This window comes from Haliotis cracherodii, unplaced genomic scaffold (assembly GCF_022045235.1).
Source record: "Haliotis cracherodii isolate W230 unplaced genomic scaffold, xgHalCrac1.p SCAF_17, whole genome shotgun sequence".
Taxonomy (NCBI): Eukaryota; Metazoa; Mollusca; class Gastropoda; order Lepetellida; family Haliotidae; genus Haliotis; species Haliotis cracherodii.
Window position 1 is genome coordinate 1,551,324 of NW_027266272.1, and position 18,116 is coordinate 1,569,439.

Below are 18,116 nucleotides of genomic sequence, written 5' to 3' on the forward strand. Positions count from 1 at the left end.
GGGGTATTCATGTTAACCCGTGGCATGGTATCTTAGTGTACTAGCACTATTAATCGGAATCCGTCCGTCCTCACCTCACCTCACCCTATATTGACCCGTCCCATATGTTCCCGTGTTTTGTTTAGGCGAACAATTGACTTGCCTTTGCATGTGTCTGTGATACCGATGGGGCAGGAAACGTTCAAGTTTTGACGACACATAAACACATATCCATCTTTTAGTCGGTATCGTTCAACGGACATATGCTTTGCCAGATATTCCTTATGGTGATGGAAATGGTTTATCGCTTTTATATTCAGTAGTACAGCGCAATATTTCTCATGCAACATAGTTTGTAAAATACATAATTTATTTAAATTTTTATCTTGAGCAACTGAAATTTCAACTCCATGAACAGAAAACCCGAAAGGTCAAATACTGAAAATTGATATAATTATTGAAAATATGCTTTCATCGAACTTGCATAGACTATAGTTGAGTTAACACGCTGTGAAAACCACGCGCGTCTATATCGGTGAACCGAAGGCGTGGGATTGACTGGTCAAAGGTTGCAAGTGGCCTGGTACAAATCTGATATCTGACCGTCCATTGTGTGGCCACCCTATTGCAATGATAGCTTAGTCATGTGGTGTGCGTCTTGCAACCCAAACGAGGGATTTGTATCTAACGCTGCTTCTTACAGACTTGTAGTTTCGTTATATTACATCCTCCATTATCCAGGGTTTGGGGGTGGATGGTGGCCTTGTGGTTATTTTTTTCTGGTCTCGATAGAGCGACTGAATTGAGAACGGAAGGTCTGTGGTTCGATCCCCGGCCGCGTCACACCAAAGGACGGGAAGAGATGCTACTTGTTGCTACCGTGCCTGGCGCTCTGCATTAAGGGGCTAAAACATGAACTGGGTAGCTTGGTGTCAGTATACTGTGTCTGAATGGGTATCCAAGTTATGTAATAAGAGTGCGGCATGTTATGTCAACTATAAACCCAGCATTAGGCCAGACTAGTTCAAGCACAGCTGGAGGAATTAGACGTACCCAATGAAGAACATGAACTCTACAGATCCTTCTTGTGGTTTCAAGGGTAGGACACTCCGGATCTACAGGTGCAAAGGTCGCCTGATATCGACAGTGTTCACAATGAGACAACAGCTAAAGGTCAACAAGAGCCTGGCGGATCCATTCTTCATTTACGCAAAGACGTGCTGAGTTGTGTTGGTACACCAGCATCGCAATCATCTGTCCAGAAGAGTTTAAATTACAGGACGAATGCAGACATATTTATTGTTTACGTATGATAACAGTCTTAAAAAGAACATGTTCTCAGAACCCACACCGGACCAAATGACAAATACCCCCGTCGACTGGACTGGACCATGTGCTCTCATACATCCACTGGACTGCACGGAGACACGAGACAATGTGCTCTCATACATCCACTGGACTGCACGGAGACACGAGACTATGTGCTCTCATACATCCACTGGACTGCACGGAGACACGAGACTATGTGCTCTCATACATCCACTGGACTGCACGGAGACACGAGGCCATGTGCTCTCTTACATCCACTGGACTGCACGGAGACACTAGACTATGTGCTCTCATACATCCACTGGACTGCGCGGAGACACGAAATCATGTGCTCTCATACATCCACTGGACTGTACGGATACACTAGACTATGTGCTCTCATACATCCACTGGACTGCGCGGAGACACGAAGTCATGTGCTCTCATACATCCACTGGACTGTACGGAGACACGAGACCATGTTCTCTCAAACATCCACTGGACTGCACGGAGGCACGAGACCATGTGCTCTCATACATCCACTGGACTGCACGGAGACACGAGACGATGTGCTCTCATGCATCGACTGGACTGCACGGAGACACGAGACTATGTGCTCTCATACATCCACTGGACTGCACGGAGACACGAGACAATGTGCTCTCTTACATCCACTGGACTGCACGGAGACACGAGACAATGTGCTCTCATACATCCACTGGACTGCACGGAGACACGAGACTATGTGCTCTCTTACACCAGAAGCACAAGCACAAACGGGCAACATCCAGCTTATTTACTCTAATCGCGCTTGTACAATACGACTCGTTGAAATAATTACTGCTTAGGGACATGATCGTAATTTTCCAACGGTTTTGGCAAGATATGATCTGTTTGATGAAGCACGCTGTGAAAAACTAGAGAAGGGGATGCAAGTACCCGAATGAGGCCTTTCTCCGTCAATCTGGTGGGATCCATTACTTGACTTGCCCAAGGCAGGAGCCAGATTGCAGGGAAAAGGCTGACAATATTCCCTCAAGCGTACACAGTTGTGTTATTTTATATTTTGGATCAAAACAACGTATGGAAGTTTTTATACTCATTAAGGGAGCGATTGCGTTTAATTTAAAGGCAACATCACCAAAAACGGATCTCCAATTTGATAACTCTATTGGCCGTGAGAGTTATTGAGTTTGCTTAGAAGATCTGATTTCAGTTAAACCGAGTTTAAGCCAAATTGAAGGGAGAGAGTCTGATAATTCTAGTCATATTGAAAAGAGGGCGTATGTTATTCCAATCATATACCTTAAGAAAAAAATACAAAAACAACAGAGACCTCCAAGGTTCAGAAGACCCATAATGAGAAAACGTTGGCAAAAAGACTTTACATGAGACGATATGTCGGACAGGACCGTGTGTGCGTGTATATATCCAGTCTGTACGTGTACATTGGAACACCGCGGTTATCCTAATTCTCCATGAATCAGGATACGCTGGAATTATTTCCAACTTAATACTATTCAATTATATTGGTCACGCCATTCACAGATCCGGCCGGGGCGGTGGGGTAGCCTTGTGGTGGAAGTGTTCGCTTGTCACGCCGAAGACCCAGGTTCGATTCCATACATGTGTACAATATGTAAAGCCCATTTCTGGTGTCCTCCGCCCTAAACAATACTCAATCACTCACTCACAGTTTCGTCCTAGAGCGTGTATACATATATTCAGATACGACGCCGTGATAAAACTGGAATACTGTTAAAAGCGGCGTTAAACCCAACTCACTCACTCATATTCAGATACCAAGCTGTCCGAGGTGATTGTTCCTGTGTTCTTCTTGATTATTTACGACTCGCTGTTTGCTGAGGATCAAGGTTTGATTATATATAAAAAATCATCCCACCCAATTAAATAAACATTGAAATATCTCGGTACACAAAGAATGGGTAGCTCCTGTAGGCCCTAATTTTATGATGAACAGACAGAGGCATGCAGTCAAGGGCTCGATGTGCACGGGGTGCTTGAGAAGCTCTGTTTGGATGCGTCACGACAGAATCGTTGCACATCATTATCAGCACAACATTTGCTACTGAGGATTGCAACATCTGAATGCACCTTTGCCCCCTCAGCGTCAAAGACGTGGTTTGAGGACTGCAGAATAAGGCAGACGCGCAGGCATGCTTAAAACTGGGTCAACGCAAAATCACGTTGCAAACGTATTTGGTGTCAGCCAAAGTGTGGGCATTGAATCAAAGGTTTGAATCAGCTGCCCAGCAACATGTAGGTGGCCGGCAACGTTGCACCACACAGCTGGAAGACAGGTTCGCATGAATGTAGGAAGACGTCATCACTTCGTGACTGCCACCACACTCAGAAATGACGTTGCGTTAACGTGTCTACTGAGACAGTGGTCCCCGGTGACGGACGGCATGAACCCTGATGGGTGAGTATGTAAGGTAGTGAGATAGGAGTGTTTGTTTGTTTGTTTGTTTGTTGTTTAACGCCGCACTCAGCAATATTCCATCTATGACGGCGGTCTGTAAATAATTAAGTCTGGACCAGACAATCCAGTGATTCACATCATGAGCATCGATCCACGCAATTGGGATACGTTGACATGCATCAACCAAGTCAGCGAGCCTGATCGACAAATCCCGTTAGTTGCTTCTTACGACAAGCATAGTCACCTATTACGGCAAGCATGGGTTGCTGAAGACCTATTCTACCCCGGATCTCCACGGGTCCAGTAAAAAAGGAGGTGGATGCGTTAATGATGGGAAGGTTCCACGATACACAGCGACATCTAGCGGATACGTAGCGAGGGTCGCGAGGCAGCTGGAAGAAACAGAGAGACCTTCTCAACACCTTAACTCCTTCACAATCAAATGTGTCATGTCTTCTTGACCTTTATGACATCAAAGCAAGAAACATTGGAAGGAGAATTTTATGTGGTTGTGTTTTAATTTTATGGCGCCTGCTTCTTAGATAGCTTGTCAGTCCGACAGTGCAACACGACCAGGACAAAATGTTCTAACAGGGTCAATAAATACAATCAAAGGAACATTTCTTACAGACTTGATTTACCGGCCTACTTATAAGGCCGTAATGTTATCGAGCCTGGTACTTACGAAACACATTCGACAGGTCACACCGTTACATTCAGACGGCGTGTTGGTGCACCGCAATATAGCTCCCTCAGATCTGCGGAAGCTAGTCAATACAGTTCCAAGCTGGTTTTAGGTCATCGTCGCGTGGGCGATGTGGAAGGTTAGTTGTTAAAGCACTGGCTCCTCGCTAGAGGGACCTTATTTGACTCACAGCGTTTATATCAAGTTCTGTTGTAGTTCGATTGTTTTCTCAGCTGGAGTGAGTGAGTGAGTTGTGTTTGGCGCCGCTTTTAACAATATTCCAGTCATATCACGGCGTGTCAGCTTAATGCGGGAGGAAAGCCCCAATTGACGCAGGTCTCAGACCGTTTACCACTTCGGTGAAACCCACGAGCACGGGTATGGTGCTGACAAACCTAGAAACATAATCGGGGCGAACCGGGATTCGAACCCACAATCATTGGTTTCTGGCGTGTCCAAGGGACGCAACTCTGCACAGCGAATCGCGGCGCCTCAGACGAGTGGGCCACCTTAGCGCCCTCTCAGCTGGAATATTGCAATGCGTAAAAATAAACTCTCACTCAGTCACTCACCCACTCACGTAATATCTGTCAAGACCATTGTGCAGGATGCGTAGAAAGTACAAAACAAACACTCACTCACTCAATACTTATTAACCCAAACTCACTCACTCACTCACTCAGCCGCGTAATCTCTGTCAAGACCAGTATACAAGGCACAATAGGATGCTGACGTGATTATCGGAACAGGCAGTTTAGGACAATTACGTGATAACAAGATCAGGGACACTTTATGAGGACTCCCAGAATCAGAATACATTCAGGGCACCTGCAACCTGTGTTTGTCGTAAGAGGCGACTGAATGCATCGGGTAGTCACACTCGCTGATTTGGTGAAGTGCATGTTATAATGGCTTCGATCACAGCTCATAATATCAATCACTGGATTGTCTAGCCCAGTCTTTATTATTTGCAGGCCATCGTTGTACGGCGGGGATATTGCATAGTCCGGCGTTGAACAACAAACAAATCATATTTCCCAAGTATTTCTCCAATAGCATTGCCTTGGCCTTTTTCAACGTTTTGTAAGTTCATTGAAATACGTTCCTACCCAAGTTCAAAATCGTAAACATTTCAGCCGTCCATGTAAAGCTGATCAACTTCCACGTGAATGTAAACATAACTGCCGCATCAGAATGTCCCAGTGAGCGCACATGATTGTTGTGGAGTGGAGGACTATCACAACATAGATATGAGGCTAAGTGATTATTTTATGTACGCTTCCGTGAGCTCTTGCATCATAACATGACTTAAACATTATTAGGTTTAGGTTACGCTTATTTGAAACTCAACACGAAAATGCTACTAATACGCATGAGCTGACGCTTCAAAAGTCATTTTGAAAATAGCATCACACTAAGTTTAAAACAAGCAATTAGTTATTTATACACAAACAGTGTACTTCACACTCAGCATACATACTGACCGCCTCCGCCGTCTAGTGGTAGAGCGTCCGCCCGGGGAGCGATTCGATCCCGACCGCGTCATACCAAAAGATGTTAGAATATTGTATTTGTTGTTACCCTGGCTGGCGTTCAGCATTAAGGGGCTAAAACAAGTAGTGGTCGGCTCGGAGTCAGTATACTGTGTCTGAGTGTGGTATTTATGTTAAACTGTACCAGTACAAGAAGCCGCACACGCACGTGCATATGGGTGCATTAATTTTGAACGCGAGGTTAAACCCCATGTCACATCGCCTATCACACATACTAAAACAACGTACAATCGGAAATACTGACAAATGCCCTTTTGCCGTTTAAACGAGATAGAATGTTACACAGGCTAGCTGTTGCTATTGAAATATCGAGTAACTACGGATCTACCTATCTGTGGGTAGTTGGTTGTTAGTGGATGCCCACCTTTGGCACAAACACAGTATCTTAAGCGACGTGACGGAGTGGCGCGATCATTTTATGACCGTCTTCGCCATGCTTGTGGTTTTGACACAGAGGTCCATCCATGGTACGACCCAGAATATGTAGAGGGCGTCACTGAAAATGAAAAATACAAACTTCTTGGGAATAGGCCCGTATACAGCTCAGACGTATCCAGGCCAACAAACCTCATATTGTCCTTTTTTATATATCCAATGAAATACTTTAGATTATTGAATTTTCTGTCCCTTTTGACACTAATGTGATTGGTTGACTGACATTTGGAGAGTACCCGGGTCTGTTGCCAGGAATACAGCCCTTCTGACAATCTCACATACGCCAGTCAGACATTGTGAGCTCAACCCTTTTGAGCTGTGAAGGATTCGTGGCCAAACATTCAAACTCACACATGTCAAAGGGTTGATCAACGCAGCCTTTTCAAGAATCACACAAACGGTATCACTTTCTTGAAATAGAACGCCAGTATGGCAAACGTGGCGGCTTGTATCAGCCTTGTTGCACCAATTATGGTGGCACGTGGCACGTGGTCCTGTGCACAGCGCACAGATCACAAATCAGGGGAAGTGAAGCAACGTCGGTCTCGGAGAGTAGTTGGATGGGTGCTTGACTCTTCTCGATTCCAAAAAACCCAACCTTCCAATACTCATTCCGTTTCATATTCCATCATTTTTCCAAGCAAACATCGCATCACGTCGGACTTTCCTCTCGAAACTGGAATCCTGTTCAAAGCGGCGTTAAACCCAGCTCAGTCACTCACCATAAGAAAATGTAGTGCAGTGCATATCTTAACTGCAAATCCAAAAGGATCTGTTCTCGGGTGTTAACATACACATGTCCTTCCGTGTGTTATTTTGTATAGATATATAACGATCGAATCTAAAAGAAATCAATCACTTTCGAATATATGTCACATATATATCACTCGTGTTTTTGTCCCCTGTTATATGTGGACGGGACCGAAGCCTAGTCTAGGTATAAACGTATGACCTCGCTGGTTGGGTAGCATCGTGCCCCAACGGGGTGAATTGCTGCTCATGCTATCAATCCCTGGTTCGTGTTCCCAAAGTCGATTACATTCAGATCGCTGTTGGTGGGTGGGTGAGTGAATGAGTGAGTGAGTGAGTGAGTGAGTGAGAAGGAACCCGGACCTTCGGCGTGACGAGCGAACAGTTTAACCACAAGGCTACCCCACCACCACCGCTCTTACTAACCGTTATTGCACACATATAGCCTCGCGAAGATTCCGAGTCAGAACTGGTCTTCAACAACATGTCATTGTATTCTAATTACGTAGATTGAAGCAATCACTTGATTGCCTGGTCCGGAGTCGATTGTTTACAGACGATAAACGTCAAACAAACAACATACATACACTGGAAAATGAGCCCAAGGTAGTCCAGCCTAACCCTGTAAGCAGTAATTGATGCTACTGAAACTAGTTCATCTCGGTTCAGTATTAAACCATTCAAATGACAGTGGGTATAGTGTTATAACAGATGTGTGAAACTCGAGCCACCTGTCACACACCTCCATCACATGACCAGGGCAGGTCGTTTCAATACTTCTCTCAACATGGCGACTCATAATAAAGTGATGCTGATGATTTTATTAACAGTCCTATCTGTGCCCTCGTCCGGAGCAATTACTAAATGTGAGAAAATGTCCTCTTGTTCCTGTAAAACCGACAAAGGTGTGGTGGACTTAACTCCCCTATCGAGCACAAATGGACCAAGGTAAACACTGCTTTAAATGCGCCTCTGCGACCATCAATCTGTGTATTTCACTTGCAATCTCTTTGTATATAACTAATTATGTATCTATATAATCGATATTTTTGTCATTAACTATTACTATCGGTATATTCATGTTTTGACATTGTATCTACATACTGGTTGGTTATCGCTATGTTTGTATTTAGCAGTACCATTAGTGTCGTAGGTTCATGGTTTGATTCATGCATGTTTTGTTGTGATAGCTACATGTTTTGTTGTGACAGCTATATGTTTTGTTGTGACAGCTATATGTTTTGTTGTGACAGCTATATGTTTTGTTGTGATAGCTACATGTTTTGTTGTGACATCTATATGTTTTGTTGTGACAGCTATATGTTTTGTTGTGACAGCTATATGTTTTGTTGTGATAGCTACATGTTTTGTTGTGACAGCTATATGTTTTGTTGTGACAGCTACATGTTTCGAAATGGAGATGTTTCAGTTTGGGAGCATGATCAGATTGAAAGACGCCTCAACCAAATCGAGACCCTGTTTCACAAAGCGAGCTAAGCTCAACAATTGTCCGTTCAATGTATTGGCGTCATGAGCGACTTAACGCTGAGATCGCTTTGTTAGACACAATATTTGTTCTGTGACAGCTACACGTCACGCATTTCTCCTCTGAAGGACGGAACCGAATGATATTTAAGGATTTTTACAGAATATCCAGCGAGCCAAGCGAACATTCTATTTTGTAAACTCTGAGGTAATTGCCGTCTAAAATGTAGTTGGATCTGAGAGGTAGTTCTATAGTCAGTTAACATTCCCATGGCCAATGTGTACAGTCGTCTGTACATTCCAACGTCTAGTGTGTACAGTCGTCTGCACATTCCCACGTCTAATGTGTACAGTCGTCTGCACATTTCTACGTCTAGTGTGTACAGTCGTCTGCACATTCCCACGTCTAGTGTGTACAGTCGTCTGCACATTCCCACGTCTAGTGTGTACAGTCGTCTGCACATTTCTACGTCTAGTGTGTACAGTCGTCTGCACATTTCTACGTCTAGTGTGTACAGTCGTCTTCACATTCCAACGTCTAGTGTGTACAGTCGTCTTCACATTCCAACGTCTAGTGTGTACAGTCGTCTGCACATTCCCACGTCTAATGTGTACAGTCGTCTGCACATTCCCACGTCTAGTGTGTACAGTCGTCTGCACATTCCCACGTCTAATGTGTACAGTCGTCTGCACATTCCCACGTCTAGTGTGTACAGTCGTCTGCACATTTCTACGTCTAGTGTGTACAGTCGTCTGCACATTTCTACGTCTAGTGTGTACAGTCGTCTGCATATTTCTACGTCTAGTGTGTACAGTCGTCTGCACATTCCAACGTCTAGTGTGTACAGTCGTCTGCAGATTCCCAAGTCTAGTGTGTACAGTCGTCTGCACATTCTAACGTCTAGTGTGTACAGTCGTCTGCACATTCCAACATCTAGTGTGTACAGTCGTCTGCACATTCCCACGTCTAGTGTGTACAGTCGTATGCACATTCCCACGTCAAGTGTGCACAGTCTGCACATTCCCACATCTAGAGTGTACAGTCGTATGCACATTCCCACGTCTAGTGTGCACAGTTGTCTTCACATTCCAACGTCTTGTGTGTACAGTCGTCTGTACATTCGCACGTCTAGTCTGTGTGCAGTCGTCTGCACATTCTCACGTCTATTGTGTACAGTCGTCTGCACATTCCCACGTCTAGTGTGTACAGTCGTCTGCACATTCCCACGTCTAGTCTGTGAGCAGTCGTCAGAACCCAAGGAGCAGAAAGACGTTGGTACTGATGCACACGCCGGTATCTCTCCTTTGTTACAGATTTAAAGACATGCCAGCACCCAACGGGGACAAGTTCTCTTGGAATCCCTGCAAGTCATTCTCAGAGGGGACATGCAAGGGTGTAGCGGTCAGTAACGCCCTTTACGTTTATTTAGCTCACCTGGTGAATCTCTCTATGCAATCTCCTTGCAACCGTATTTGATGTTTATGCATCTCAATCTCACCACAACTTCAGTATAAACAAGTATCTATCGGGCAGCTGTAGTGTGTTCGATATCCCACTGGATCAGTCAAACACATGGGAGATAACCCTGTCTGGCGATTACCAATCCCAAGCCTTGCCACGCTTTTCCGCCATTGTGACCAATTAATCATCATGAACCGAGGGCGAGATGAACATCTTCTATGACTTTGGTCTGTACATAATCCAGTCTGGACCAGACAATCTAATGATTGACATCACGGGCATCAATCCATGCAGTTGGGATACGATGACATGTATCAACCAAGTCAATGAGCCTGACCACCCAATCTCGTTAGTTTCCTCTTTAATAAGACCATCTTGACGAGGCAAGACTGTCCAGTATCCTATATATAGTGAAGCCTGGGCCTTGATGCAGGCCGGTGCACACTCTTCCCTCGGGAAGCTGCTAACGACAGGCATAGGCTTTCACATATATACCGTCCTTGTTTGGGACCGTCTCCGTGGTCCAGTAGTAGAGCGTCGGCCCGGAGAACGGAAGGTCCTGGGTTCGATCCCCGGTCGCGTCATACCAAAAGACGTTAAAAGATGTTACTTGTTGTTACCCTTCCTGACGTTAAGGAACTAAAACAAGGTCTGGTCTGCTTAGAGTAACCATACTGTGTCCGAGCGAGGTATTTATGTTAAACTGCGGCATGGTATCTCAGTGACCTAGCACTATAAAATCGGCATTTGTCCGGACCGGCAGCTACACACAGGCACGCAATATAAGTGCCATTGTTTTGAGCGCGACGTGAAACCCATTTCACCTCACCTCACCCATCTTGCTTGGACCAACCATTTGAGTGTTTTTTTTCTACGCTACAGGCTTGTCAGATACAGAAGCTCTTACCGCCGTCCTACTTCAACATTGGGAACCAAGACAGCGCCACCTTCACTGTAGACCAGGGACTGAAGCTCACCTACTCTGCCGCCACATTCCTTGATCAACCTGGCGCCCCCAACACTGTCAGGTGAGCTAAAACTTCGATGTCGAATACAATATGATGGCATGTAGTTCGATGGGTGAGTGTGGTTTTTACGCCGCTTTTAGCAATATTCCAGCAATATCACGGCGGGGGACACCAGAAAATAGGCTTCACACATTGTACCCATGTCGGAAATCGAACCCGGGTCTTCGGCGTGACGAGCGAACGCTTTAACCACTAGGCTACCCTACCGCCCCCTGTAGTTCTATGATGGCACCAAGGTAAACTATGTGGTGAAGGAAAGTAACGCCGTAGAGCAGCTAAATGAGTGACCTCTCTGCTAGTATGACCCCAGTCCCACATTGAACCACAGGTAATAGAACATGTGGCGTCTCCTTTGGTTTTTCGTTTATCCAAGGCGAACGCGATAGTATGCGACCCAGCCCTAACAGACAACTTGTGATGAATACTCCCACGGAAGCTGAGAAGCCACACGAATAATGTGTGTTGGATATGCCCCTCTGTTTGTGGAGCGTTGCCCGTTATGAGTGGCATGTTGTTATAATTACGACTTGGGCTACACACGGTTTTAAACACCTACACGCGAAATCACATAAATCTTTGGGCTTGTTTTCGCATTTTAAAAATACATTTTATGACACCCACACATTGTATTTGTAGATTATTCTAAAGATATCTTTCGGCTATTCCAGAACCACCAAAGTATCATTAGTTTGTGACGAAAGTAAAGATCCAGGGGAGCTAACTGTTGATGGCGAGACGAAAGCCGGAAGTGCAGTTTATGTGAGTTTAAGGAATGTATTTCCTGTTTTCTGTAAAACATAATGTTATAGCGTGACCAGGTGATGTATTTAAAAGAGGGAGGGCAAAATATAAGTTTTGGAAAATTTAATTTGTTTCAGAAACCACTTCAGGAAAATACTTTTGACACGTGTTTTTCACAAACTTAATGTAAATTTGTTAGATTTTACGAATAAACTAATGTCGCATACATCCCCCACCCCCTCTCCCCGCCCCCAGCCCGACCCCTAACTGACCATTACACAACTTTACTTCAGGTGATGACCCTGGCCAGCAAGTATGCCTGTGAGTCTGTCCCTGCCACGCCCAGTGGGATCTCAGTTGGCACCGTCCTGGACATCATGTGAGCGCCCCATCAACTGTGGCAGTGATTGAATTCAGTTCCGTTTTGTGCTCGTCCTTGTCAATACCATCAGCTGTGGCAGTGATTGAATTCAGTGTCATGTTGTAATCGTACTTGTCAATACCATCAGCTGTGGCAGTGATTGAATTCAGTGTCATGTTGTAATCGTACTTGTCAATACCATCAACTGTGGCAGTGATTGAATTCGGTATCATGTTGTAATCGTACTTGTCAATACCATCAACTGTGGCAGTGATTGAATTCGGTATCATGTTGTAATCGTACTTGTCAATACCATCAACAGTGGCAGTGATTGAATTCAGTGTCATGTTGTAATCGTACTTGTAAATACCATCAACTGTGGCAGTGATTGAATTCGGTGTCATGTTGTAATCGTTCTTGTCAATACCATCAACTGTGGCAGTGATTGAATTTAGTGTCATGTTGTAATCGTACTTATCAATACCATCAGCTGTGGCAGTGATTGAATTCAGTGTCATGTTGTAATCGTACTTGTCAATACCATCAGCTGTGGCAGTGATTGAATTCAGTATCATGTTGTAATCGTCCTTGTCAATACCATCAACTGTGGCAGTGATTGAATTCGGTATCATGTTGTAATCGGAATTGTCAATACCATCAACTGTGGCAGTGATTGAATTCGGTGTCATGTTGTAATCGTCCTTGTCAATGCCATCAACTGTGGCAGTGATTGAATTCAGTGTCATGTTGTAATCGTACTTGTCAATACCATCAACTGTGGCAGTGATTGAATTCAGTATCATGTTGTAATCGTCCTTGTCAATACCGTCAACTGTGGCAGTGATTGAATTCGGTATCATGTTGTAATCGTCCTTGTCAATGCCATCAACTGTGGCAGTGATTGAATTCAGTGTCATGTTGTAATCGTACTTGTCAGTACCATCAACTGTGGCAGTGATTGAATTCGGTGTCATGTTGTAATCGTACTTGTCAATACCATCAACTGTGGCAGTGATTGAATTCAGTGTCATGTTGTAATCGTACTTGTCAATACCATCAACTGTGGCAGTGATTGAATTCAGTGTCATGTTGTAATCGTACTTGTCAATACCATCAACTGTGGCAGTGATTGAATTCAGTGTCATGTTGTAATCGTACTTGTCAATACCATCAACTGTGGCAGTGATTGAATTCGGTATCATGTTGTAATCGTACTTGTCAATACCATCAACTGTGGCAGTGATTGAATTCGGTGTCATGTCGTTGTCGTCCTTGTCAATACCATCTGCTGTGGTAGTGATACAATTCGGGATCATGATGTTGTCGTCCTTGTTAATACTCATCTTTCCGACGTCAGGGAGTTTTCTGACTATAAAAGTCCAGTTTCCACCCTTGCCGAACTATTTTGGCTGGAATAATGAGTCTATGCATAGTCCAATCAAAATCGAGTAACGAAATTGACATTCGGTTGATAAACAACATGGCGACTGCCGTGCAGGTTTCGGTCAATGCAGGATTAGCAGAGCATGTGTGCCGTCAACTGGGCGTCGACAGATATTTTCCAAATCTTTTTAACGAAGGTTCTGTATTTAACGAAGGTGCTCAAGTGATTTGATGCACTTCGCGAGGAAAGACCCGTTTTATTACAATAAAAGTCTCGATTATCGATCAGATCGTCTTGACTGAGCGCCCATATTTTATTTGAAGTAAATGCATGTCATTTTAGAGATGTTATCTGATTGGTCAAGAGGTGTGACATAAAAGGGACATAACTCGTAATCGCCACTGGTGCCGCTGCGATCGAGCCTTGAAATTCCAGCCATGTTCGGCAAGGGTGGAAACTAGACTTATAAAGTCAGTTAACTCCCTTGCCTCGGGAAGATGTATTATGACAGTTGGAGGTCATCTGGAAATTTGACAGCCAGCTTCAATATACACACCAAATAATATCTAGTGTAAAGATATTGTTTAAAGATGTTCCAGTCTATAGACAAATAGTATATTTAAATGACACGTGCAATTTGTCGATAGGCAATGTAATAAAATAATCAATTTCTGGAAATTGATGCCCGTCAGTGCGCGCTGTTTGCAAGGATGCAGACCAAGGTAAATGATGCTCAGTGGATGGGCAGGGATTAGTCTAAATCTACGACCCGGGTATCCGACCCCCTATTAGCCGACCCTACGCGGGTACCCACTGCAGGTCTCAAGAGTTGGGAATTGTTTCACCGCTGTTAAGATACATGTACGAGTCAAACGATCAGATCATGCGTACACGGAAGTTGACTGAAGCGTTATCTTTACTAAAACATATGCAAGTCAAAAGGAATGGATGTATCGTCAGAAGGAAATGCGAACATAAGCGACACGTAGTGTAACCTCTGAGCTACAGTGAGATTTTGACATAAACAATATATCACACGGGTCCGGGTAGTCCCGTGGATCCCCGGGTCCTGTTCATGACCCACCCGACCCGAGTACCCGAGTTACCCGCCCCAGCCCTACTGGGCTCTTGTCACGTTTTCTGTCCAGGGAAACGGATATTTTTAACTCTTACCCTTTACACCAGGAAATCAGTATGACAAGGGAAATCTTCAACCATTGCGCTAAAATTGATTTCAATATTAAGCATTAAGTATATGAACAATGCCAAATCCACATGAAGGTCGATCGTTCTACAAACTGGAAGACTTTCTGCCCTACGTAATGAACATGTCTCACATTCACTGAGGTTAACTAAACGCGTAAGTTTGGTGATCTCTAAACACTTAATGTTAAGAATTGTTTGAAGATCATACACCAGTAATACCAAGCCTCCTGTTGCAGCCTGTTAGTGTGTACGGTCCTCTACGTCTGTGTGGGGATTGGCTTCCAGAAATACGTGAGGAAGGCGGAGGGGAGAGAGATCTTACCCCACTACTCGTTCTGGGTGGATCTACCCAGACTTATTAGAGTGAGTACATGTCTTTATCTACCCGTTCTTGGGAGGTCTACCTAGACTTATAATAGTCAGAATATGTTTTCATCTACCCGTTCTTGGGGGGGCCTACTCAGGCTTATCATAGTGAGTACATGTTCTATCTACCCGTTCTGGGAGGGTCTACCCAGGCTTATCATAGTGAGTACATGTTCTATCTACCCGTTCTGGGAGGGTCTGCCCAGGCTTATAATATTGAGTACATGTTCTATCTACCCGTTCTGGGAGGGTCTACCCAGGCTTATCATAGTGAGTACATGTTCTATCTACCTGTTCTGAGAGGGTCTACCAAGGCTTATCATAGTGAGTACATGTTCTATCTACCCGTTCTGGGAGGGCCTACCCAGGCTTTTGATTGTGAGTACATGTTCTATCTACCTGTTCTGAGAAGGCCTACCCAGGCTTTTGATTGTGAGTACATGTTCTATCTACCTGTTCTGGGAGGGCCTACCCAGGCTTTTGATTGTGAGTACATGTTCTATCTACCTGTTCTGAGAGGGCCTACCCAGGCTTTTGATTGTGAGTACATGTTCTATCTACCTGTTCTGGGAGGGCCTACCCAGGCTTTTGATTGTGAGTACATGTTCTATCTACCTGTTCTGGGAGGGTCTACCCAGGCTTATCATAGTCAGTACATGTTCTATCTACCTGTTCTTGAAGGGTCTACCCAGGCTTATCATAGTCAGTGCATGTTCTATCTACCTGTTCTTGAAGGGTCTACCCAGGCTTATCATAGTCAGTACATGTTCTATCTACCTGTTCTGGGAGGGCCTACCCAGGCTTATCATAGTGAGTACATGTTCTATCTATCCGTTCTGGAAGGGCCTACCCAGGCTTTTGATTGTGAGTACATGTTCTATCTACCCGTTCTGGGAGGGCCTACCCAGACTTATAATAGTGGGTACATGTTCTATCTACCTGTTCTGGGAGGGCCTACCCAGGCTTTTGATTGTGAGTACATGTTCTATCTACCTGTTCTGGGAGGGCCTACCCAGACTTATCATAGTGAGTACATGTTCTATCTACCCGTTCTGGGAGGACCTACCCAGGCTTATCATATTGAGTACATGTTCTATCTACCTGTTCTGGGAGGGCCTACCCAGGCTTATGATAGTCAGTACATGTTCTATCTACCTGTTCTGGGAGGGCCTATCCGGACTTGCGTAGCTCGAAGCAAATGATGTCTGTCAATCACTGGATTGTCAGGTCCAGATTCGAATATTTACAGACCGCCCTCATATAGCTTGAATATTGCTGATTGCGACGCTAAACAACAAACAAATCGAAGCCTTTTAAACCAAAATAGATTTTCATGCAACTATATATTTTACCTGTAGATGAGACTGATTAAGAGCTTGTCCATCACGTCTGATTGTAGGATGGCACGTTGTTTGCTGTGAGCTTGTGTGGGAGGCGGTCGACAAGCAAGACGTACGACAACATCTAGTTCCATAGTTCCATTCCTGGCGCACTCTGGCCTCTCACGCGCAGCAAATTCTGCGATATTCTTACCCTCATTTGCGAAAGTGGGCATGCAATTTGCCAATCAACCCAAGGATTTTCGGGGGATACTCTAGAATTTGTCATATTTCAATAAATTAAAAGGTACTATGTGGGGTGCATATCACTGGGGTTCATATGCGATTGTAGGAAAGGGAGGGTCAATCCCATGCCCCCAACCATCCACCCCCACCTCTACACACCCTACATTCCAACCTTGGATGGATTACGCATGGAGGATATTCCACGTTAACCGATGTCGACATGAAGAGAGGGGGGTGTAAGAGAAAGGGTAGAGGGTGTTGACACTGGGGGCGGGGGGGGGTGGAGTGGGGGGGAGGGCGTAACTGTATCAACCATGGTTTTAATTGTAGCCATACATGTATCTTCATACGTCGACAGGTAGGGGTCGCGGTCAACATAGGCTATGTGCACGTGGTCCATTAGAGCCAATTATATTTTATAGATTAACCGGTCAGCTTTGATATCAGTCATGAGTAACTGGAATGTGTTTTGTTTTGTTTGTTTACGATGTGAGCTTCGGGGTAGTTCATGAGTGTGATTGTGTGGTTTCCTGTTAACGCTATACGATGTTTTAAACAAAAAATAAAAAACAGTTTTGACAATGAAAATACATGTTTGTTTCTATTATTCAACCATGCGTAAGATCTACAGTGTGTGAATGAGTGAATGTTGTTTTATGCCGTAGTCACCCTACAGCATGTCTATGTGGTGGAACTTCACCAACTCGCCAGAGACAGAATATCATTGTCAGTGTCTGATGAAGTGAGTGAGTGAGTGAGTGAGTATGGTTTTACGCCGCTTTTAGCAATATTCAAGCAATATCACGGCGGGGGACACCAGAAATGGGCTTCACACATTGTACCCATGTCGGGAATCGAACCCGGGTCTTCGGCGTGACGAGCGAACGCTTTAACCACTAGGCTACCCGACCGGCCCAGTGTCTGATGAAAGACTACACGGAATGTGCAATAGACCAACGGTCATTCTATCTATCTATCTATCTATCTAGCTAGCTAGCTAGCTAGCTAGCTAGCTATCTATCAATCCTTTATCTATCTTTCCATCCTTCCATCTATCTATATATCATCTATCTATCATCGTTCTTTCTGTTTATCTATCTATCTAGCATCCATCCATCTATCTATCTATCCACCCTTCCATCATCTATCTATCTATCCATCCTTCCATCTATCTATATATCATCTATCTATCCATCTTTCTTTCTGTTTATCTATCTATCTATCATCCATCTATCCATTTATCTATCCACCCTTCCATCTATCTATATATCATCTATCTATCCATCTTTCTTTCTGTTTATCTATCTATCTATCATCCATCCATCCATTTATCTATCCATCCTTCCATCTATCTATATATCATCT

The 18,116-nt window shown here is 44.3% G+C and overlaps 1 protein-coding gene across 1 annotated transcript; it reads left to right on the plus strand.

Annotated features, from left to right (window-relative positions):
* Positions 1-7,940: 7,940 nt before the first annotated feature.
* Positions 7,941-16,654, plus strand: LOC139464610 (uncharacterized). Its single transcript, XM_071246138.1, has 7 exons — positions 7,941-8,101; positions 9,953-10,040; positions 10,983-11,128; positions 11,797-11,887; positions 12,163-12,248; positions 15,057-15,183; positions 16,586-16,654. Exons 1-7 carry the CDS (start codon positions 7,941-7,943, stop codon positions 16,652-16,654), a joined length of 768 nt encoding a protein of 255 aa, XP_071102239.1.
* The last annotated feature ends 1,462 nt before the right edge of the window (positions 16,655-18,116 follow it).

Coding starts and splice junctions, on each gene's coding strand:
- LOC139464610 (XM_071246138.1), top strand. CDS start 7,941: ATGGCGACTCATAATAAAGTGATGCTGATGATTTTATTAACAGTCCTA. Junction 10,041..10,982: donor GGACATGCAAGGGTGTAGCG/GTCAGTAACGCC, acceptor TCTACGCTACAG/GCTTGTCAGATACAGAAGCT. Junction 15,184..16,585: donor ATCTACCCAGACTTATTAGA/GTGAGTACATGT, acceptor GTCTGATTGTAG/GATGGCACGTTGTTTGCTGT.